The sequence below is a fragment of the Engraulis encrasicolus genome, chromosome 8 (genome assembly GCF_034702125.1).
Source record: "Engraulis encrasicolus isolate BLACKSEA-1 chromosome 8, IST_EnEncr_1.0, whole genome shotgun sequence".
Classification (NCBI taxonomy): domain Eukaryota; kingdom Metazoa; phylum Chordata; class Actinopteri; order Clupeiformes; family Engraulidae; genus Engraulis; species Engraulis encrasicolus.
In genome coordinates, this window is record NC_085864.1 from 3,378,109 (window position 1) to 3,399,948 (window position 21,840).

The window sequence follows — 21,840 nt, forward strand, 5'->3', positions numbered from 1 at the left end:
CGCATGTGCCAATTTCTGCATGTCAGCAACATTGGCAAAACCTCAAGTTGTTTTTCTCCATTTCAATGTTAGCAACAGGTAGCTATTACAACCATTTCTGCCTATGTTAGTCATGATTGCTTAAGAGGTTTCATTATTATTATTATATAAAAAAGTCAATATCTTTTCTTCATTTCACATTCACCAAGTCATTAAAATTAGAAGACCTTTTTACCATGATTAATAACTTTTTATTATTGTTGTAGCCTACTTGCATTAGGCAAGGCAAAAAAAAACAATACAAAATACAATATACATGAATAAATATTTCACAAAATCCCAAGCACTACCAATAGAACCATCTTACTGAAGTGCCATTATACAGCATGTTGCTGATTTACACAACCACCACAGGTATGTTCAATGCCTGACATGTTGTAGGGAAACATTCTGGTAGTCTTTGTGAGAGAAGAGGTGGAAATACCAGTCGCCTCACCAACAGGACTTGGTAAACAATACCTTATGGCTTTTATTGGACTTGCAAAAGGAACCATTCATTTCCAAGAAGAATCATGAGGGTGCAGGCATGTAAGAATGGAGAATGTCAGACCTTTTAACAAAAATAAAACCGCTTTTTCCACAAGATTTCTAAAGCGTATCTCACTTTCTATGTCAAACACATAAAAATCCTGACTTATTGGCAGAAATACTTGCTGGGGTGCAAGACATCGATTCAAGTGATTCCACAGTTTTGTCAAGTCAAAGGTAAAAGGAGCAAAAAGGATGCTCCAGCAAAAAGAAAGAGGAAAGGTCGTAGCAGCAAATTCCTTGCCAAAGCCAATAGCAAACAGCAAAACAAATAAGAAAAAACTGCCAAAAATTAGATCAAATATTAGTTTTTGACATCCTTCTGTAAAGGACTAGAAAGTTTCCTCTAGCTTGCTTGTTTAAAAAAAAGAAACAAAACATGTTCTATCATTTCAGCTGGCCTCCTTCCTGTTCCCAGGCAACCTTCTGCTGGGGTTATACCATAACATTAAATGAATGTCTGTTCACATCACAGACTGTACACTTACAGTCACTGCTTCACACAAGGCTGCAATGGCTCCTCTGTATTTTAGATAAAATCACATACAAATGAGAAATATCTAGGAAGGCATTGGGGGTGCATAGCCCACCAAGTCTCCTCACAAAATTAAATGCACCAAAATAAACCAGTCATTCATTTCAGTTATGCAGTGATCATTGTCAAGAAAAACAATATATACCCTCCGTCAGACCTTTTTTTTTGCAATTCTGCCAAAATATCATCTACTGATAAGATTAATTATTTGATAAATTACATCTGTATAAAATATTTAGTTTCAGGTTAGAGAAAGCTATGAACAGACCTTTATACGCTGTGGTAATAACGAGTTCTCTTAGGCACTGCATTTCACCTGGAGGCCTCTACGGTCAATGCCATTGGTGCATGTGGTGCACATGGAACTGACTTCAAGTTGTATTGCCAGACTCTTAAGGTGTGCTAATCTCAGCCACAGTAACATGTAGCATGTCCAGTTTTAGCTGGGTACACAGTTTCTTTTTTGTCTTCACAGTGCATGTAAATGCATTAGCAGTTCCTGTTTGCGTAACCAGGACTGTAAATAAAACAGACCAAGACTCAGCAAGAAGGAGGAGCAATTCACTTCATTTAACAGGCATGTGTTAAATGAACAATCAAATTCCCTTGCTGTTTTTTTGGACCAGGTGACCCAAGCAAAACAGTTTAATTTGTTCTAATGCATAACAAACCAGCCAAATGAACTACACCTCTGCCCACCACACAGCAGTCTTGTGATGCCACACAACATATCCCATGTTGGGCTGTTTTTTTTTTTTTCTTTCGCTCCACTGAAACTTCCAGTTTACTACAGGGTCAATAGTTTCTGTGTGTGTGTGTGTGTGTGTGTGTGTGTGTGTGTGTGTGTGTGTGTGTGTGTGTGTGTGTGTGTGTGTGTGTGTGTGTGTGTGTGTGTGTGTGTCTGTGTCTGTGTCTGTGTCTGTGTCTGTGTCTGTGTCTGTGTCTGTCTGTCTGTCTGTCTGTCTGTCTGTCTGTCTGTCTGTCTGTCTGTCTGTCTGTTCGCCCGAGATAGTGTGGCAAAAGCAGCAGCAGTAGTTCTTGTTCTGGCTTTGGGCACTGTCGAAGAGGAGATTGTAAGCTTATGTATTAGGAGATCCTCTCGTAGAACAGGAGGTAGGCTTGCGAGCTTTGCACTTTGGCTTCCGAGACCGGCTGTACACTGGAGTCACTGATGTAGAACCAGGATCCTTTTGGCGGCTCACCGTGACCTGATTGGAAGAGAAAGGTTACAGGTAGATAGGTTATACAGAAACCATACTGAGTGGGAGGTAATGTCGCCTAGTGTAGCATAGCCTGGCACCTCTCTGACACAACTGATAAAAAAAGAGCTGATAGAGGAAGAGTGGAGAATGTCATATACCACCGCATACTGTACCCAGCTGCCGCTATGAAATGCCAAGCTTGCTCTGACTTGACATATTTTTAATAGAATGTCAATGTGTCAGAATATTCAAGCTACGGTGAGCAAGACCCCCTGTTCCCAAATACTTAAGTTACCTGTCTTTTACATTGTGACAAGCCATCACGGATATGAATTTGTCTCAGTGACTTCCTCTCTCTGGTTTATTTGTAATCAGCGACGACAAAAACTCAGACTCGCTCCCATCTTTGCCAATCAGAAACTCGCAGGAAAAGTTTCACCGTGCACAGCACTTGATGGCTGCAGCTCACTGGCCCAAAGTTACCCTAGAAGTGCTGAACACACACTACTTTCTGCAGAATTTTTGTCGCAACACACATACAGATGATTATTAAGTGAACCATTTCCCTGTTGGGCTTACTTGCAATAATAAAGCCACAGTATGCTGCAAATGTTTTGACCACACAGTAACAAAACGCTTTTTTTTAACCGTCTTACCTGGTGTGGTGGCGGCTACCCCGTTGGGTGTCATGCTTTGACATGAGGGCCGAGCCTTGACGTAGGCCGTGTAGTGGCCTGATCTCATTGTGCCGCTGTGTTCGACAATCCCATAGAGGCCGTACAGCACCTGGGTCATTCCCTCCGACACGTTCTGTTGGCGTGAAACAAATATATATCCAATCTGAGAAATGTTCCAGAGAAACAATCCCAGGAACACCACAAATTAGGAAAAACAACTATCGATCAAATGAAACAAAACCAAAATTATTATTTTTTTTCCCCTAACCCTCTTTTCCTTGATGCAGTGACCCCCAGTACAGACTCCACAGGGGACGCCGTATAAAAGAGAGAAAAGCACTTGGTCGACAAAACACGACTCATTTCATAAGAAATCTGCCTACCTTGCAACTGACGGAGCAGTATGGCGCCAAATCCAGAAGCTGAGGAAACTGGACATGACGGTTCACCTTGCATACACTGTAGGCCACCTAGGGGACAGGAGGAATACCTTAGATTAAATTAGATTAGATGGTTGTTTACTAAAAACGCATTATAAGACACAATACATAGAAAAATTTAATGTACATACAAATCAACTTCTAGTATTGCCAAATAATAAGGATCACAACAAAATACTCAAAAAGACGCAAATGTTGTCTTCACATCAAAGCTTGTAAATCATAAAGTACAACACAATCGATGACAATGCCCAAATAACACTCCTCCAACAATGAATACATACTGCAAGACCACACACAGCTTCATTGTCTCATTATAGCCCATTTAAGGTGGAGAAGAGCAGAAAATAGAGCAAATACTCGTGGTAAATACAACGAGTGGTATATGTGCAATATTGAGTGCAATTGTGCATCTGGATCAGTCATGTAAGGACGAATGTTGTTCCACAACTCTATATAAAAGAGGCCTCTGCCACAAATATTCTGAGAAGTGTCTGCCTAACATTATGTAACCATTACAGAAGATAACAGTCCATCAGAATATCTTCATCGACTGCCGGCACCAATGAAGTGCACACCAAGAGTCCTTGAAACTGATTGTGTTTGAATAGCAGTCGTGTGTGTATCGCATCCCCCTCATTTCAAAGCGTCTCCCTAGTGGTAGCAGCCAATAATTAAGCCTGGTGTCTTCCGAGCCGCATCACTGAAGGACGTCGTTGTGGCGTTAGGGTGGATTACCTGTTGAAACCTCTTCAGGTGAAGTGTCAGCACAGGTGGAGGAGCGGAGATCAGCATCTGTTTCAGAGCGTCTCTGTACACGTTCTTCTTGGCACCTAGGACACACAAACAAACACCATCAAAACTTTGTTACTCGCGAAATTAGTGTAGTCCCCAGGCTCAGACATTATAGTCAGATATAATTCTGTAGACCTCAGACTTTTTGTTGTTATTATACGAGATAATGGGATGTAGGGTATTGCAACATTAATACAAGAGGTGTTTTTACCAACTGTCTAGGTCTGTATTTTTCTGTGATTATGCCTCCCTGGTTTAATACGTACATATGAAGGTACTCTACCCTCAGGCTTCAACATGATTACTCCCTATTATTAAAGGCCTGTTGTGGAAATTACAAAGGCATTTACTGTTCCCGGCAACAACACAATTAAGTTAATTGTTAAAATTACATTACATTAAACTCAGCGAGTAACAGATATTACAGGGTATTGGTTATAGCAAATGTGTTAGACCGGCCACACCTGTCCTGACACTACTGCATGTTCGTGAAGGGCTTAGTACCAAATCACTCGTAGACGACCTGACAAATTTCTCCTTGGTGGAGACTGATAAAGAATCCTAACCTATCCTAATAAAGGGGCAATGCATGGTTAGTTGCCTTGTTCATGGACAGTTCAAGGAATGGCAGGATTTAAACCTGTAACCCTCTGATCTAAGGACCAACTGGGTGCCTAGTAACTAGACGCCAGCTACCTGTTAACGACAGGTAGCATTCTCTACCATATGCATCTTTGGCTCAGCCTTTCTAAAGAGTTGTGGTGCTTATGTGTACAGTCACCTGATTTTTTTAAGCAAGACATAAAATGGGACATGCTTGCTAAAGCGATATACTGCACCATTTCTAGAAATAGTGCAAAATAGTGGAATACTACTGTACCGTGGGCATGAGTAAGTAAGTACAGTATGCCCTTCATTATCCCACACAGAGAAATTCATGTGTCGCAGCAGTATCACACATTCAACATACAAAAATAGACGACACATACATACAAACACAGGACCAGACAGGGGGTATGTAAGGGAGTCGGAAGGCATCTATTGGTGCCACATGGCATTTGGTGCAGTTGACAACGCAGGCTGGGTGGCAATTACAATGGCATTTACAATAACCTTGTGCAGTGAATGGTTGTAAACAACACATGCCATTGTCTACTTAAAGCATCCTTTGACACCACCTGGCTTTAGAGCAGGTGACACACACACAACAGACTGTCTAACAATGACAAACTGATTAAGTGAATGGTTAACAACACGTGGCAAGGTATCCTTGGGAACCATCTAGCATTTGGTGCAGGTGACACACAGTATGCTGTGTGACAGTTGCAATGACAAACTGATTAAGTGAATGGTGGTTAACACATGGCATGCTATACTACAAGGGTTGCAAAGGTGGAAACTTTCCATGTGAATATTCAGGCATCTAGGGGAAATAACAGGAATAAACATGAAGGTTAAAGGTGAAGGTTAAAGACCTCAGTTAGTTTGTGCAAAATGTTCAATGTCCAAGTGCTGCACCTAAACCAGATATGCTGAAATGTAAGGTATGTAGCTAGCAACAGTTCAAGTAATTCCCATAAATGACCAAATTCCTGTAATTCCTATGTAAAGTTTCCAATTTGAAAATTCTCAAAATTCCTGTACCAAACTAGCCTGAGTATCATCCTCCGTAGTGACCGCGCTAGCTCAATACTTTCGCTTGCTGCCGTGGTCAGCAAGCGAAAGTATTGAGCTAGCGCGGTCACTACGGAGGATGATACTCAGGCTAGTACCAAACTTTCCATGGAAATTTTCTGCGCCTTTGAGACCCTATATTAGTACTACTACTACTATAACCAGAAACGGTCTAATTAGAATTAAAGAATCTTTGCTATAACTTTGGCACTCGTTGGCATACAGTAAGCTGTGTGACAGTTACTATTACAAACTGATAAAGTGAATGGTGGTTAACAAGCCATGACGTTGTACTGTACACCTTGAGCATCTTTGGGCGCCCGCTGACGTTTTGTGCAGGTGGCACACAGTAGGCTGTGTGACAGTTACAATTATTAACTCATTAAGTGAATAGTGGTTAACACATGGCTACTGAACCTAAAGGTGACACAAAGCATGCCGTACGACAGTCACAACAACCTTACTAACTGAATGATTATGAAAAACACACTACTACATCCATCCTTGGACGCCCACTGGCATTTGGGGCAGGTGACACAGTAGGCCATGATGAAGTGAATAGTTGGCAACACATGGCGCACTACATTATATTTCTGTACCTTGGGAGTCTTTGGGCGCTCGCTGGCGTTTGGTGCAGGTGACGCACAGCAGGCTGTTGCTCTGCGTCAGCTGCTCCACCTCGGTGAACTGGAAGAGGCAGGACTGCACCGAGCACTCCTGCTTGTCGGGCGCCGTCCTGGGAGCCAGGGTGTGGAAGGCAGTCTCAGGGTCCTGGTGCACCACCGTGTACTCGGGGCTCTCCTCCTCCTCCTCCTCCTTTTCGTCCTGGGTCTCGGTGCCGTCCCCTCTATCCCCGTTCTGGGTCTCGTTACCAGCACCATCAGACTCACTAGAACGCGCGTCTCCGTTTGTGTTCTCGGCACCAGCAGCATCGGTCTCGCCAGACTCCGTGGTTCCGTTCAAGGTCAAGTGGTTTATCTTCTCGGCCAACTTCTCCTCCTCCTCCTTCTCCTCCTCCTCCTCCTCCTGCTTCTCCTTCTCCATGTCTTCGTCTGCCTTCTCAAGTCTCTCCTTGGAGCCGCCGGCATCATCATCATCATCATTATTATTCTTCTCCGTCTCGGAGCTCTGGTCGTCAGCCAGCGCTGTGAATCGATTGCTGACTGCGGAGACGTCTGCGCTGGAGTCTTCCTCCTCTTCATCCTCCTCCTCTTCCTTCTCCTCCTGCTGCTTCTTCTCTCCATCTTGCTCTCCATCCTCACACTCCTGTTGCTGACCTTCCTCCACGCCCTTGGACGACTGATGGCCCCGTTTCTCCTGGCCCTGCTCGGAGTGATCTATGGCTGACAGTTGGTCCGTGTCCATCGGAGATTCCTCCTCCTCCTTCACCCTTTCCTCCTCCTTGGCACCCGGCAGGCCCTGTGGCTGTAGGGGCGACTCCTCTGGAGCATCACCTCCACCTCCCCCACCTCCGCTTTCTTCCTCATCCTCCTCCTCTTGACTCCTCATATCATCCAACGTGCCCTTCCCGTCCTGCTTCTGTGACCGCCGCTGATTCTGGACATACAAAAACGCAACATTTTAAGATGGATGACAATATTTACCTGTCAAGCAGACTGCGGGCCAAGGTAGCGATTCTAAATCCTTGTTGTGACCTTTAGACTAGTGGTTTTCAAAGTGTTAGCCGCGAGGGGATGCCAGAGGGCCGTGGCATGTTGGCAGGAAAAATATAGGCAAATAACATTAATAATTTTATAAATTGAATAACTTAAAATCAGCCAAAAATATTTTTGTATTAAAATGTATTGTTCTTTCTGTAGAAATTCAACGGGTTTAGGAATGCACCATCTTTTTTGATGAGTTTGAGTTGAAACTAGGTGCACAGCAAACAAATAGTGTGGCCCATGTCAGAGGGGCCTCGGCTGGAATCTACCGGTATATGGGGGTCCTTGTCAAGGTAAAGTTTGGGAACCCCCGCTTTAGACTGCTTCTCTGACCTCTGTTGATCCCCTTTTACACTATACTAATTGATCAGATTGTGTTGATTTATAATAAAAGTGATTGCCTCAGCTGTGTCATCAATACGGATATCCTGGGGAGGGAGTTGGTAAGGGGGATGCTACTTGTTACATGTCATTCTGTTTGTTTGTTGGTTCTTAATTAAAAACTAAAAAACTGTAACTATTAGTACAATTGTATACTTTTTTCCAACAAAAAAAAAAGATTTGAAATATGTATAAATGCATTATTAAGATGGATTAAAATTTGCCATTAATATGGATCAAAACTGTGTGCCAAGGGAACAATGCAATTTAAAACCCCGTGTATGACCTTTACACGTGATGTTTTACAATGAATCAGACTGACTTTTGAATGGGCACCACATTTGCGATTTCACAACACAAACGTTTTTGATATCCAGATACAATGATGAAACGAAACATTAATGCAGAGCTGCAGCCAACTGATTTGATACCCATCTGATTATACAGAAAGGATGGATTATGACAAAAAAGTGACCTTTTGAATTGATTTAGCATTTCGTGAGATTATTAATGTGACATGGGGGTATGCCTGTTGTGCATTGGATTACCTTTCCTTGTTTTTTGGCCTGCTTCTTAGCCTTCTTCTGCTGGTACTTAGAGCCCGCCCCCGTAGGCATATCTTCTTTCCCATTGGTCAACAGAGGAGGGGGACTGCTGTCCCGTGCGTCATCACTGATGCTACTCCTCTGAGCACCTGCACCTTTCTTCTGGTTCTTTTTCCTGAATGCCTGTATGGAATAGAACGTGTTACATTTCCACACCTCAAAATATTAGATTAGATTAATCTCTGTTTTAAATGTTTTTGACTCTAATTAATTTCCTTCTTTCTTCCCTGTTTCCTTTCATTTACATTTGTTAACTTTGTGAAGCACATTGAGTTGCACCTGTGTATGAAATGCGCTATATAAACTTGCCTTGCCTTGTCATTACCTGTGTATGATGATAGAGTGCACAAAATGCACAATTAAGGGTACAATCTGCCTTTAAAAACACACAGAAAAACATGAAATATTACCTCATCTGAAACAGGAAGTGACAAGTCCAGGAACATTTCTGTCACAACTGAAACCTGGAAGTGCATGGAAAAAACATTGTAAGACCATTTATTTGCCCATATCTACCCTCACACTGGAGTGTGTGTGTGTGTGTGTGTGTGTGCGTGTGTGTGTGTGTGCGTGTGTGCGTGTGTGCGTGTGTGCGTGTGCGCGTGTGCGTGTGCGTGTGCGTGTGCGTGTGCGTGTGCGTGTGCGTGTGCTGCATACCGTTTTGCATTCTTTACACATCACTGTGCTGGTCATCTCACCCCCAAACACATGGTCAACAAAGTTTCGGAGGGCTCCATTTCTCTCATAGTCTGAAAACAAGGCAGGCATATTGAGAGGATGACAGGTTCACACAAGACTACATAAACAGTAATTAAGGATTGTTGCCTACTTCTCATTAGTGTCTTGGATTCCTCAGACTCTGCATTCTTTCCCGAACTTTTCCAGGCCTCTGTAATGCCACACTTAAATCTCTGTAAAGTAAGACAAAAGTAAGAAAAATAAATATATTTATTCTTTCACGTAGGAGAGGAATATTTGTTTGGACAATAATCAATAAATCATTGCTGGTCTTTAACACACAAGGTCATACTTCCTTCGCCTCATCAAAATATATCACGTCATCAAATCAAGGCCTGCAAAGTCTCACTTATCCCCTCAGTACAAAAGTGAGGCGCTTACTGTCATTTCTTCTGCCCTCATCCCGTCCAGCAGGTACCTGAGCAGCTCCTGGCTGTCCTGCTGCTGGAAGCCTTTGAACCGAGCAGCCCTACAGTGAAGGAAGAGGTCATCAGGACCGTCAGGACAGAATACAACACTTTCATTTCCTTTTTGTATGGGTCTGTGTGTGTGTGTGTTTGTGTGTGTGTGTGTGTGTGTGTGTGTGTGTGTGTGTGTGTGTGTGTGTGTGTCTACAGTGAAGGAAGAGGTCATCAGGACCGTCAGGACAGAATACAACACTTTCATTTCCTTTTTGTATGGGTCTGTGTGTGTGTGTGTGTGTGTGTGTGTGTGTGTGTGTGTGTGTGTGTGTGTGTGTGTGTGTGTGTGTGTGTGTGTGTGTGTGTGTGTGTGTGTGTGTGTGTGTGTGTGTGTGTGTGTGTGTGTCTACAGTGAAGGAAGAGGTCATCAGGACCGTCAGGACAGAATGCAACACTTTCATTGCCTTTTTGTATGGGTCTGTCTGTGTGTGTGTGTGTGTGTGTGTGTGTGTGTGTGTGTGTGTGTGTGTGTGTGTGTGTGTGTGTGTGTGTGTGTGTGTGTGTGTGTGTGTGTGTGTGTGTGTGCTTGTATAGGCATGCATACATTTGGAGTGGGGAGTGATCTTGAGGCTCTTGTCAGTCCAGTGCAGTTTAGTCCGACTTACTTTTTACACACTTGAGTGAACAGCTCGCGTGGCGTGACGACCCCTTTCTTGGTTTCCTGGATCTCGTTAAGCAGCTGCCACATGGACAGCGTGAGGGAGCCAGGCTGAGCCAGATGCACCTCCATGGGCTCCTGTAAGGTGGGGTGGGTGGATGGATGAATGGGGCAAAAGTCAATTAATTCCACATGGGTGTGACTGATAAATGGCCAAAACAGCAGGGAAATATACAGAGCATGTCACACATCAATGTCCATGTGACCCTCTGATGAAGAAGGATGTTACACCGTGGAAACAAGTCAGGTAAAGAATAAAACTTTAACATGTCTGAAACAAACGAAAAATCTTAATTGATTTAACAGTTAGACATAATGAACATTGTACATCTAATATGCAGAGCACATTATGTGTATCAGAGTTTGCAGTGACAGCGAGTTTACATTGACATCTTCACAGGCTCCCTGTATGGTTGGGCGAATGGGCCAAAAGTCAAATAGTTCAATGCAACAGAAAAGTGTCCATATGTCTACACCTGTATGCTCCTGTATAGAGCAAACTCCAAGATATTTAAATGGGGACAGTAGCGAGTGAAAATGACAAAATATGACAAAATATTTTATCGGACTCCTTGCACAGTGCGGGGATTAGAAGTCAATGGCGGTTGCGTCTCCGTCTACTTGTAAACAGCAAAAAAAGCAAAACATGTTCACGTCACATACATCTGTTACATCACACTTCTTCACATTGTTTTCACAACCTGACGGCGTAGTTGCCGTGTAAACTAAAGACACTTCCAATGTCGCCACTTTTGCGTCGTCATATAAATCATATAAACGTAGTCTAAAAGTCAACTGATTCAACTCAACAGAACAGCACCCATCCATAGTCTCCCGTATAGTGGGGCGGATGAGCAAAAAGTCAATTCATTCGATTCAAAAGAACTGTAGGCTCTCTGTGGGGTTGAATGGGCTGTTGAAAAACATGCAGGTATTTTTATTCAATCCAACAGAACAGTGGCTGGGGATGCTTTGAACCCAAAAACCCAGGGTCAGATGTACGTCTACGACCTTGTTACACCACTACAGGTCCCTGTATAGTGGGTGGATGTGCACAAGAAAGAAACAAAGTCCAAGCTGGATCATTTACACCCGGCGCCGACTCTTAACTATCCTATTACAATAAAGGCAAAAAGCCCAAACATACAGTGCCCTCCATAATTATTGGCACCCCTGGTTGAGATGTGTTAAAAGCCTTAAAATAAATTCAGTGTTTATTGCAGAAGAATACTGTCACACTGAACATTGTAGGAAAATGTAGCCTTCAACTCAAATGAATTGTAAGAAAATAAAAAAATCCCTGACTAAAAAATAATTATTTTTCATTAAATCACCTGTTCCACAATTATTGGCACCCTTAACAATTCCCAGGAAATAAATATAATTTAAGCATTTCTGTCATTTCTACAGTAGTTTACAAAGTTTACCAGAGTATGTAGGAACATTTAATTAGTAATTCATCACTTCCTGTTTCCCTGGGGTATAAATATGACGTGACACCGAGGCCATTTCTCTTATCCACTCTTAAACATGGGAAAGACAAAGGAACACAGCATACAAGTGAGGCAGATGTGCGTCGACCTTCACAGGTCAGGCAGAGGCTACAAGAAGATTGCCACTCAACTGCAGCTGCCCATATCCACTGTGAGAGGAATAATTAAGAAGTTCAAAACAACTGGAACAGTGGTAAACAAGCCTGGACGAGGACCCAAGTTTATTTTGCCACCACGCACAGTGAGGAGGATGGTAAGAGAAATCAAAAGATCTCCAAAGCTCACTGTTACAGAATTACACCAAATGGTAGCATCCTGGGGTCACAAAGTCTCCAAATCAACCATCAGGCGCTGTCTACACGCCAACAAGTACCACTCCCCTCCCTGCAGGACATTTACACCACACGCCTCACCCGGAAAGCACTGATGATCATCAAAGACACAAGCCACCCTGCACACAAACTGTTCAGCCTCCTGCCCTCTGGAAAGAGGTACAGGCGCCTCCGTTCCCGTACCACCAGGCTGGCGAGCAGCACAATGCACCAAGCGATCAAGATGCTGAACACTCAACCCACTCTCCCTCCAATGTCAGCCTCTAGCCAGCAAGGCCACTGACAACCCCCCCCCCATCCCCCACCACCATATCTGCGACTGAACATTCCACCTGCAGTACTATACTTGTGACTGAACTTTCAACCTGCACTAACTCACAACATGCACACACACACACACACACACACACACACACACACACACACACACACACACACACACACACACACACACACACACACACACACACACACACACACACACACACACAAGCACACTGCACTTTCTGCACTAAACCCAAACATACACACACTGACACACACACACACACACACACACAGACACACGAACACACACACAAGACGCACAACGCACCTTCTACCTGCACTAAACACATACACACACATACACACACATACACACACACACACACACACACACACACACACACACACACACTGCTGCTGGTGTACTTGACAGACCTTTTAATATTTATTTTTCTTCAAAATGCTACTATTACCATGTCAGAACGCTATAAAGGACTTTTTAGGAAAAGCACAAAAGCACAACAAATACCTCTTAATGTATGTCCTCTACAAGTCTTCTGTTGTCCAGTCTTGCACTTTAAATGTCTGTATGAGCACTGTCTATGTCCATACTGTCTTAAGTCCATGTATAAGTACTGTCTATGTCTATACTGTCTATGTCCTTACCTAGATTAGTCTATGTCTGTATGGGAAAGCAAGAAATGTAATTTCAAATTCTTTGTATGACCAGTGCATGTAAAGAAATTGACAATAAACCTACTTGACTTGACTTGACTTGAACAAGCTGTTTGGGAGGCATGCACGGAGAAAACCTTTCCTCACTCACAATCATAAACGCAAGCGTCTGGAGTTCGCCAAGCGGTATTGGGGCTTCAACTGGGACCGTGTGCTTTGGTCAGATGAGACCAAGATTGAGCTTTTTGGCAACAAACACTCTAAGTGGGTCTGGCGTACCACGAAAGATGCGCATGCTGAAAAGCACCTCATACCCACTGTGAAGTATGGGGGTGGGTCAGTGATGCTGTGTGGCTGTTTCGCTTCCAAAGGCCCTGGGAACCTTGTTAGGGTGCATGGCATCATGAATGCTTTGAAATACCAGGACATTTTAAATCAAAATCTGTTGCCCTCTGCCCGAAAGCTGAAGCTGGGTCGTCACTGGGTCTTTCAGCAAGACAATGACCCTAAACATATGGCCAAATCTACACAGAAATGGTTCACCAGACACAAAATCAAGCTCCTCCCATGGGCATCTCAGTCCCCTGACCTCAACCCCATTGAGAACCTGTGGGGTGAGCTGAAGAGGAGAGTACAGAGGAGAGGACCCAGGTCTCTGGATGATTTAGAGAGATTCTGCAAAGAGGAATGGCTGAAGATCCCTCTTTCTGTCTTTTCCCATCTTGTGAAACATTATAGGAGAAGATTAGGTGCTGTTTTGTTGGCAAAAGGGGGTTGTACAAAATATTAACACCAGGGGTGCTAATAATTGTGACACACATTATTTGATGTCAAATAATTATTTCTTTATTTGGGATTTTTTCCCCACTGAATAAATGCACTGAAGGTTGGATTTTTCTCTTTTTTTCCATTAAGGTCCCATATTATTTAGAAAAAAAATAAAATAATTGGAAGCTAAAAAACACATCTCAACCAGGGGTGCCAATAATTATGGAGGGCACTGTATACATGATTTACCGTAATCAAAGAACCTAAACTCGATGAAATGAAAATAATAGTGCCAAGGGATGGTGTGCCTTCACTTGTAGGAGAATTATTTGTTTGTTAACACCCCATAGAGAGAATGTAAGAAGAAGGAGACGGAGAGGGAGAGGAAGAAGAGAGGAAGGGAAAGGAGAAGGGGGTTGTTTATACGAGGGCTTTCTCCAACAGACAGAACAGCAGGTCACCCCTGTTTTATTGATCAGTACAGATGAGTTCATCGCTGAGAAACACACCAAAGTAATTAGTGCCGTAAAGACTTGGACAGCTTCATTCAAATTACATTCGAACATGAGTCAGCTTGACTTACTCAGAGTTAAAAATGCAATGAGTTCCCAATTGCCCTGCACATTCACAGCAGATTGTTAATTGCACATACAGTATGTTTGGATCATTCCAGATGTTAATTATTTACGAGAACACAGAGAAGTCGATATTCAGAGGTTTCAAGAAACACCACCTTATCCCACACCATTCAAAATACTAGTAAAATAATTGGTGTGTTGGCCTTTCATGCTTTCCACACCCAGTAAGGATTTTGTACACAGTCATACCAACAAGCCTGGCTCTTTATTGTAGTGGTCAGTGGGAAAATTTGGTACCCCGAAGACCCCGTCTTGAAGAAGAGTGGGACGATTCTCATGCACACTTCCTTAAAAGTAATATTGCTGGTGAAACAATACCGCTAAGACACTATAATGAAAGAGGCATTTTCTCAGGCTCAGTTCACTCACCAGTCCAGAGGCGACGTTGGGCGTTAGAGTCGCTGTCCTTTTCTCCTTTGTGACACTGCAAAGAATCTGCCGCAGGAGCTGGGTCTGGGACAGGTTCTATGGAGACACATTATTGGTAAGGTTAGTATTTCTTCAGCACTAACAATGTGATTGGTATGCTGGAGTCCTAGAGCCTTTTTTGTCTGTTATGTTTGTTTGGGTGTCTATTGTGTCTTGTCTCCCCTGTCCTTCTCTCTCCTCTTTGTTTAAAAAAAAAAACATTTGTTCACAAAACAGAAATGTGATTGGTAGATTATACAAATTCCCCAGAAGTGACAGTGGTATTATATTCGGGCCACGACAGAGCATTACCTTGATGCTTCGCATATAATCATAATGATGATGGATGCCTTTTATTTTCTTTGCGTCAAGGAAATAGCCTCGTATTTTGTGTTTCTCTGTTCATCATATTTCCTTGATGGGCACTACAGCTACTACATCTTATTCTGTGCATTTAAGGCCCTGATATCTAGCAACAAACAAACTGCCCCATCTCTTTGACTTGGACTCAAGTATCACAGAAAAACACCTATTAAGTACATGTATGTCACTGCACTGTGACAGCACTATGCCAAAAAATACCTGTAAATGCACTAAATAAATTCCCCACCCCAACCCAAACTCCAGAAAATGAGTCCTCCAGCAATCCTGTCCTCCAGCAATCTTTTACTAAGATTTCAAGGATCCAATTTCAGAGATGAAATGAGAAATTACCATCCTCATTACAACCTTTTGTTGCATCCTTAAAATCAACCCCTTTATTGTGCAGATTAGGAATCTCAGCAAGGTCACATATTCATTTTGTACATTTAAACAATTCAAACTGCACACATGCTTTCTCGAGCATGCCATAACAATCACAGCAACAGACTATGACAAGTTTCCACATTTGTGAACAATAAAGATGCATGCATTCATGCTAAAACCAGTCAAATCCTATAAAGTGCATGATGGAAAGAGCCCACCCCTTACCTGTACAACGGCATTGAAGAAACAAGTGTTCCCCAGGTTGCTGAGACCTCTGACTGTCACAGCACCCGTGTTGTCCACCACCTCAGTCTTCTTCCCAACAGGACTGGCGTCCTTCTTTGCATTTCTTTTCTTTCCGCTGCCCTTGTTCTCCTTGTCTTCCTCCTCTTCATCCACCACATTGTTGGCTTCTTTCTCCACCTTAGGACCGTTACATCTGGGACTATGCTCTTCTGCAGGTGCCCCTGTAAAACACAAATATGAGATCAGGAGACCAGGTACAGGGAAATGCAATTGAATGGAATCTTCAAGATTCAAGATTAGTTTTATTTGTCCTGCAGCGAGCTAAGGCCACACTTGGTGAAAAATGGTCACCTTCAATCTTTTATTTTTATTTATACTTTTATTTCATTGTATTGGTCTGTTTCTTTCTCCTTGTTTTCTTTTGGTTCAATCTGATGTGTAGGTGACAGCAAAAAATTGTGTTGGTCAGGGTTGGGTAGGGGCTTGAGATCGGGAGTATAATGCTATAATGCGGTTTACTTTTCTCCTACTTTCAGAAATACAACACGAGTTACAAAACCAACATATCTTTTACATTTCTCTCTCATTCAGCATATTTTAAGCAGGTGGAAAAACTTCATGTCACAAGAAGCCTTGATTTTTATCTTTATGCACATGACTGTAACACAATTTGTGTGTGTCACATGTCTCTCATCACAAACGTAGCCAGTGTGATGGGTATGGGGAAATTATATTGGAGTGGAAGCTTACAAGAGGCTAAAGCCAGATGAGGTGAAAAATCCAATCTTTTAAAAATGCTATCTTTAAACAATTCAACCTTTAAAAATAATAATAAAATAAAACAGTATTTTAAGCCTCTCTCTCTCATTCAACACCCTTTTCAGCAGGTACAAAATCTTAACAGTCATGTCGTCCTAACTAAAAAGCATGGGATTAAACCACTGTTTTAGTGTGTCAAACATGTCTTTCATCACAGACATACTGTAGGCGACATACTTGTTTTGGAGCCCTTTTTTCCGTCGACTGCCCCTGCTTGCTTTTTGAGGTTTGTGACCAGCTGTGCGAGCTGCCCTGTACTTGAGAACTGCACACTGTCGTCGCAGATGTAACACCTGCAAAAGGGAGAGCAGATCATCATACAAGTGTACAGGGAGTTTTTATTTGTCATATGCATACTAAAAACTAGGACCTGTTGTGAAATTAGAAATGTTCACCTGTACTCTCTCTCTGTGTGTGTGTGTGTGTGTGTGTGTGTGTGTGTGTGTGTGTGTGTGTGTGTGTGTGTGTGTGTGTGTGTGTGTGTGTGTGTGTGTGTGTGTGTGTGTGTATAAAGTGGACCAGTGCATAAGTGCAGAGGGTGGAGGGGGGCAGTGCAATAATCATACGGGCACAAGACCCATAAGTGTATTATGAATGTGTGTGGGAGTGAGACAAGAGGAGACATCACTAACCATACACTCCAGTTGTCTAAATTTAGCACCAGGCAATGGGGATCTGAACGAGGCTTGTCATAGTGCTTCACTGCATGTTGGTCTTCAGAGTATCTCCCACAGCCCTTAACAAATGGCAAAAAAACATATATTGCACAACACAACTTGATCTATAAAATACCACCAGGGTATTCTTAGGTGATGTCATTGAGGTTGAAACTGAAAAGGTATCTGAAATGCATTTTACAACATTCACATGCATGTCATCACGATTATAGAACAGGGTACCACTCTCAGGCACACTGCATAGGTAGGTACATGTGTCAAGCTATAGAAATGCATACCCTGTGTCCACACTTGAGGCACATCCATATGACTTGTGGCTCTGTGCTCATGCCATCTTCAGAATTGGTGCTGGGTGCCTCCTGGCAGTCTTGACACGAGCTCCAGTCGACCTCTGGCGAGGTCTTCTTGAACAAGATGTGGTCTATTCCCTTGCGGATGTGGGAACAGGATGGGCCTTGACGGACAGAATGACAGGGCTCTTTTTAAATCCATAGGCCTACAGCACAGCATGGCATATTCTCATCCTCACATCCCTAGTGTATCTTCGCATTCAGTTAATCAGTTAGGCCTATTTACCTGTCAAATCGATGATGTTCTCCTCCTTGGAACTTCTGTCTCTTCCTTTCTTCTTACCCATCGCGAATGGCAGATTCGCGAGAAAATCTAGATTAACAACATTTAATTGATGAATTAACTTTCTGTCACTGGATAGGACCTCTTTAGTTTCAATTCATATCACATATGTTATCATATCTCTCAGACACTGCAAACATCAACATCGACTTACAGCTGTCAACTGAGTAAGGTAGCTATCTGACTTTTATTACCATCACGTTATCAAATACCGGTAAAAACCATCTGCCAACAATAGCTACTTCCGAGGAAATATTCACATGGTTGGGAAATTGACAGGCTGTAATCAATTGTTTTGAGGTTAAACAATATCATCCAACAACTCTGCTGGCAAAGCACATCATACAATGAACATCAGTTTGATGATGTTATGAACTGCTGTCATATGTAGTGCTAACAGTTTACCTGAAGTCAAAAGCGTGGATGTGAGTGCCTAAACTGAACAAAACTTGCGTATTGCCGACCGATCATCATCATTCTATGCGTTTAGCCATGTCCGTGGGGATGATATTATTAACTTTAACAACACGACGTGGTGTGAGAACTCACAAATCCTTGAATCAACACATTTTAAGAAAAAACTAAATCAGAAATGTAACTAACGTGAAATCACCAGATGCTCGGCTCGCGGATACAATTCACTTCCCTTTGAACCGGAACTACTTCCTGATCTATTTTTTTGCAGATTTCTATGCAATCTGGATCAATCGACTGTCTTTCATGGTCTGCAGCAGTATATTGAACATATATTTTACCGATCACAACAAGTCTCTTTGGATATCGTAGGCTACTGTACACTCGTGGAAGAAGACAGCTGCCTCAAACTTTGGGATTTTATGTCCACAGCTAGCAAATGCAGTGTGTCGCTCTATTTCACTTATAAGATGCGGCTTTGATATTGACGTTGCCATTGATAGCAATGCATTGCAAACCATGCTTCTGGTGTGTAGTTGTAAACATGATAGGTGTTAGCACACTACTGGGACATGCAGTCGTGGCATATATGTGCACTTTGTACACTGTCTAATTGCAGCCTGTGTGATAGACATTTTCTTTCAATTGTACATTGTGTGCGCTGAAGAAATGGCTTTGGAAGAAGCAGAGGCACAGCTCGCCGAGCTTGAACTTCTGACCAGCATGTTTCCCAGTGAAGAAGAATTTGTTGTCACAGATCAACTGGCTTTTGCAGAACTCAGGGACTATGTTGAGGGGGTGTCCAGTGTACCCCCACAGTCAAGACCTGACTTTTTAATCAAACACAGAATGGACACTGAAAGCACAAAGGAGGTGAATGCTGCACACAGCATGCTGTAGCAATATGCAAGATAATAGGCTGACTATAGTGGTATCATTTTTTAACCTAATGGAGTATGTCCCTTGTCCCCAGGTGGATGTGACCATTTCGTGCACCTATTTGTCAGACTACCCCAAAGTCCTTCCTGAGATTTCTGTCAGGTGTGTATTCCAATAGGTCATGTGTTTCATCTTGTGTTGGGCTACAGTCAAGTAATTATAATGCATGGAAATGCTTATGCTACCTTGGTGTGATGTTACACTCTGATAATAATCATATGGTGATATAATGATGGCATATGTGTACTGTCTAGACCTTTATATTTAAATTATATCAAATATATAATTAATTTGGCAATGAACACATTGGCTTGACTTTGGAAGACAGTAGTTAGTTACTATCAAGTTGTTACAGTGTCCTCCCAATTTTTCCTCAGCATATTACCCTCTCACCTGACAGGTGTGCACAGCTTAGTCGAGCTCAGCAAACGCAGCTGCACGCCGACCTCCAGGCCTACCTGCTGGAGAACTGCTGTGGAGAGGTGTGTTTGTTACCTGCATTGGAATGGGTCAAAGACAACGCCGGCCAGTACATTGACAGGAGCACGCAAGCCACACTGCCTCCCAAGAGAGACACAGCAGCAGTTCCCACGCAGGAGATGTTCACTCGCCTGTGGATCTACAGCCATCACATCTACAACAAGGTCAAGAGGAAGAACATTCTAGAATGGTCTAAGGAACTCAAGCTGACGGGATTCTGCATGCCAGGCAAGCCTGGGGTTGTCTGTGTGGAGGGCCTAAGGACACTTTGTGACGAGTTTTGGGGCAGGTATGTCTGAAATAATACAGAGCCTTGTACTGAATGTCATGTGTGGTAATGACAACCGTATCAGATACACCAAATGTGAAAAAGAACCATCTGCCCGGTTGTTTGCGGAAATTGTTTCATTTCTTGGTTCTGCCTCACAAAGGAATCTGTATGTTTTTAAGAGATACCATAGTGCACATCAAACGTGTTGTAGTAGTATTCTACTTCCCTAGTAGAAGGCCAGATATTCTGTCACAATTCACAATATTGTACTTAGATTTTGTCTAAAGCCACTTTGTGAGGCACAGGGTTATGGTTCAGTGGCCAGGTCGTGCCCTCCTAGTGATGCAACACCTTCAGTGTTGCATCAAGTCAGGCCAAGAGCAATACAACATAGTTTCTAAGCTCCCGAAAAATCGGGAACTCCTCCCACTTTGTCGGGAAGCATACCTTCATTAGCAAACCAAGGGAGGCAGGTCAACCATGCAATTTAGGAAATGCTAATTGTTATGGTCTTTGTCAGACCAAGTCTCGAAGAGATTTGAAAGTCGATGATAATCAGGCTAATGGTTCAGTGCCTTGCTCAATAGGGAAACAAACTTGTGCAGAGTTCACTTGTCATGGCATGTGAATTGCCTTCAATTTGCACTTAAGTTGAATCTCTGTGAAAACGGCTTATTCTGTTGTTTAAAAACACACACACACACACACACACACACACACACACACACACACACACACACACACACACACACACACACAAGAATAAATAGCCCCTGTCCACCGCTTATGTCACACTTATTTGAATCAGACTGTTATCAGTCTGTCACACTGCTCTTTATTCCTTCAGAGTTAAAGTGAATATTTGACCAAATATGCTGTTTGAAAAAAAAGAAAGAAATATAGCCCTGTCCACTATTTACTTTATGGTATGTCACTCTTATTTGAATCACTCGTTCTTATCAGCGTGTCACACTCCTCTTCATTCCCTCCAGAGTGAAAGTGCTGACATGGAAGCGGATAATGATTCGCCATCGAGAGGATATTCCTCTGGACACCGGCCATTGTGACAGCCCAGACGAGAGCATTGCCTCGCTCCGCAAGTTCACCGGGTTCGAGGAGGCTATGTTTGATCCCCATGGAAACCGGGGAAATCACATGGACCTTGGGCAGCTGTACCAGTTCCTCAGCGAGAAGGGATGCGGGGAGATTTTCCAGTTGTACTTTGGGATTGAGGGGAAATAGCCAAGCCTTGCGCCAGTGGTGGTGTTGACTCCCATGGTGCAGATAAGGGTCTCTGGCTGTAGACTGTAATCCTGTGGGGTCCTTCAGAAGGCAGTAAGGGCTTTGCTGTGCTCTACTGCACTGATGGATGTGGTGCTGCTCTAAATTTTAAAAAATAAATTTAAAATTATAACGCATAACACTTCCACTTCCTGCAGTGTGCCGAGTTTGTACAAATTAAAATACTTATGTAGAGTACAGCGAGTGCTTAACACAAGTGGCAGTGTTAACCCTGACATTAGCCACATCACCATGGTTGCATTCGTTTACATGGAGGAGGAGGGAAAGTACCTCTGCCAGGCATCTGATGCTGCTGAGGCAGGAGCAGTCATTTCTATTATCTAAATTATACTTT

General features: G+C 42.9%; 2 protein-coding genes across 3 annotated transcripts; one reads left to right on the forward strand and one right to left on the reverse strand.

The window, feature by feature from the left end:
- Window positions 1–222: 222 nt before the first annotated feature.
- On the reverse strand, window positions 223–18,733 carry usp16 (ubiquitin specific peptidase 16). Of its 2 annotated transcripts, none has more exons than XM_063204815.1 (18): window positions 18,506–18,733; window positions 18,044–18,130; window positions 17,746–17,921; window positions 17,423–17,526; window positions 16,968–17,083; window positions 15,951–16,192; window positions 14,940–15,035; window positions 10,345–10,475; window positions 9,660–9,747; window positions 9,370–9,451; window positions 9,198–9,289; window positions 8,951–9,004; window positions 8,484–8,663; window positions 6,490–7,447; window positions 4,160–4,254; window positions 3,365–3,451; window positions 2,961–3,114; window positions 223–2,310 (listed from the first exon to the last, which is right to left on the reverse strand). In XM_063204815.1, exons 2-18 carry the CDS (start codon window positions 18,102–18,104, stop codon window positions 2,189–2,191), a joined length of 2,838 nt encoding a protein of 945 aa, XP_063060885.1. In that variant the 5' UTR covers window positions 18,105–18,130; window positions 18,506–18,733; the 3' UTR covers window positions 223–2,188. The 2 variants fall into 2 exon arrangements, with proteins under 2 accessions (XP_063060885.1, XP_063060886.1); XM_063204816.1 differs by having other exon boundaries at window positions 18,704–18,708.
- A 58-nt stretch (window positions 18,734–18,791) lies between these two features.
- On the forward strand, window positions 18,792–21,633 carry rwdd2b (RWD domain containing 2B). Its single transcript, XM_063204817.1, has 4 exons — window positions 18,792–19,387; window positions 19,488–19,555; window positions 19,854–20,222; window positions 21,197–21,633. The coding sequence occupies exons 1-4, from the start codon at window positions 19,184–19,186 to the stop codon at window positions 21,444–21,446; spliced, it is 891 nt and encodes a 296-aa protein (XP_063060887.1). The 5' UTR covers window positions 18,792–19,183; the 3' UTR covers window positions 21,447–21,633.
- The last annotated feature ends 207 nt before the right edge of the window (window positions 21,634–21,840 follow it).

Excerpts from the sequence above, each read along its gene's own strand:
- usp16 (XM_063204815.1), bottom strand. The coding sequence starts at position 18,104 with ATGGGTAAGAAGAAAGGAAGAGACAGAAGTTCCAAGGAGGAGAACATC. Across the intron at positions 9,290-9,369 it reads ATCCAAGACACTAATGAGAA|ACTATGAGAGAAATGGAGCC; the intron begins GTAGGCAACAAT and ends CCTTGTTTTCAG. Across the intron at positions 3,115-3,364 it reads ACTGCTCCGTCAGTTGCAAG|AACGTGTCGGAGGGAATGAC; the intron begins GTAGGCAGATTT and ends TCACGCCAACAG.
- rwdd2b (XM_063204817.1), top strand. The coding sequence starts at position 19,184 with ATGGCTTTGGAAGAAGCAGAGGCACAGCTCGCCGAGCTTGAACTTCTG. Across the intron at positions 19,556-19,853 it reads CTTCCTGAGATTTCTGTCAG|GTGTGCACAGCTTAGTCGAG; the intron begins GTGTGTATTCCA and ends CTCACCTGACAG. Across the intron at positions 20,223-21,196 it reads TGTGACGAGTTTTGGGGCAG|AGTGAAAGTGCTGACATGGA; the intron begins GTATGTCTGAAA and ends CATTCCCTCCAG.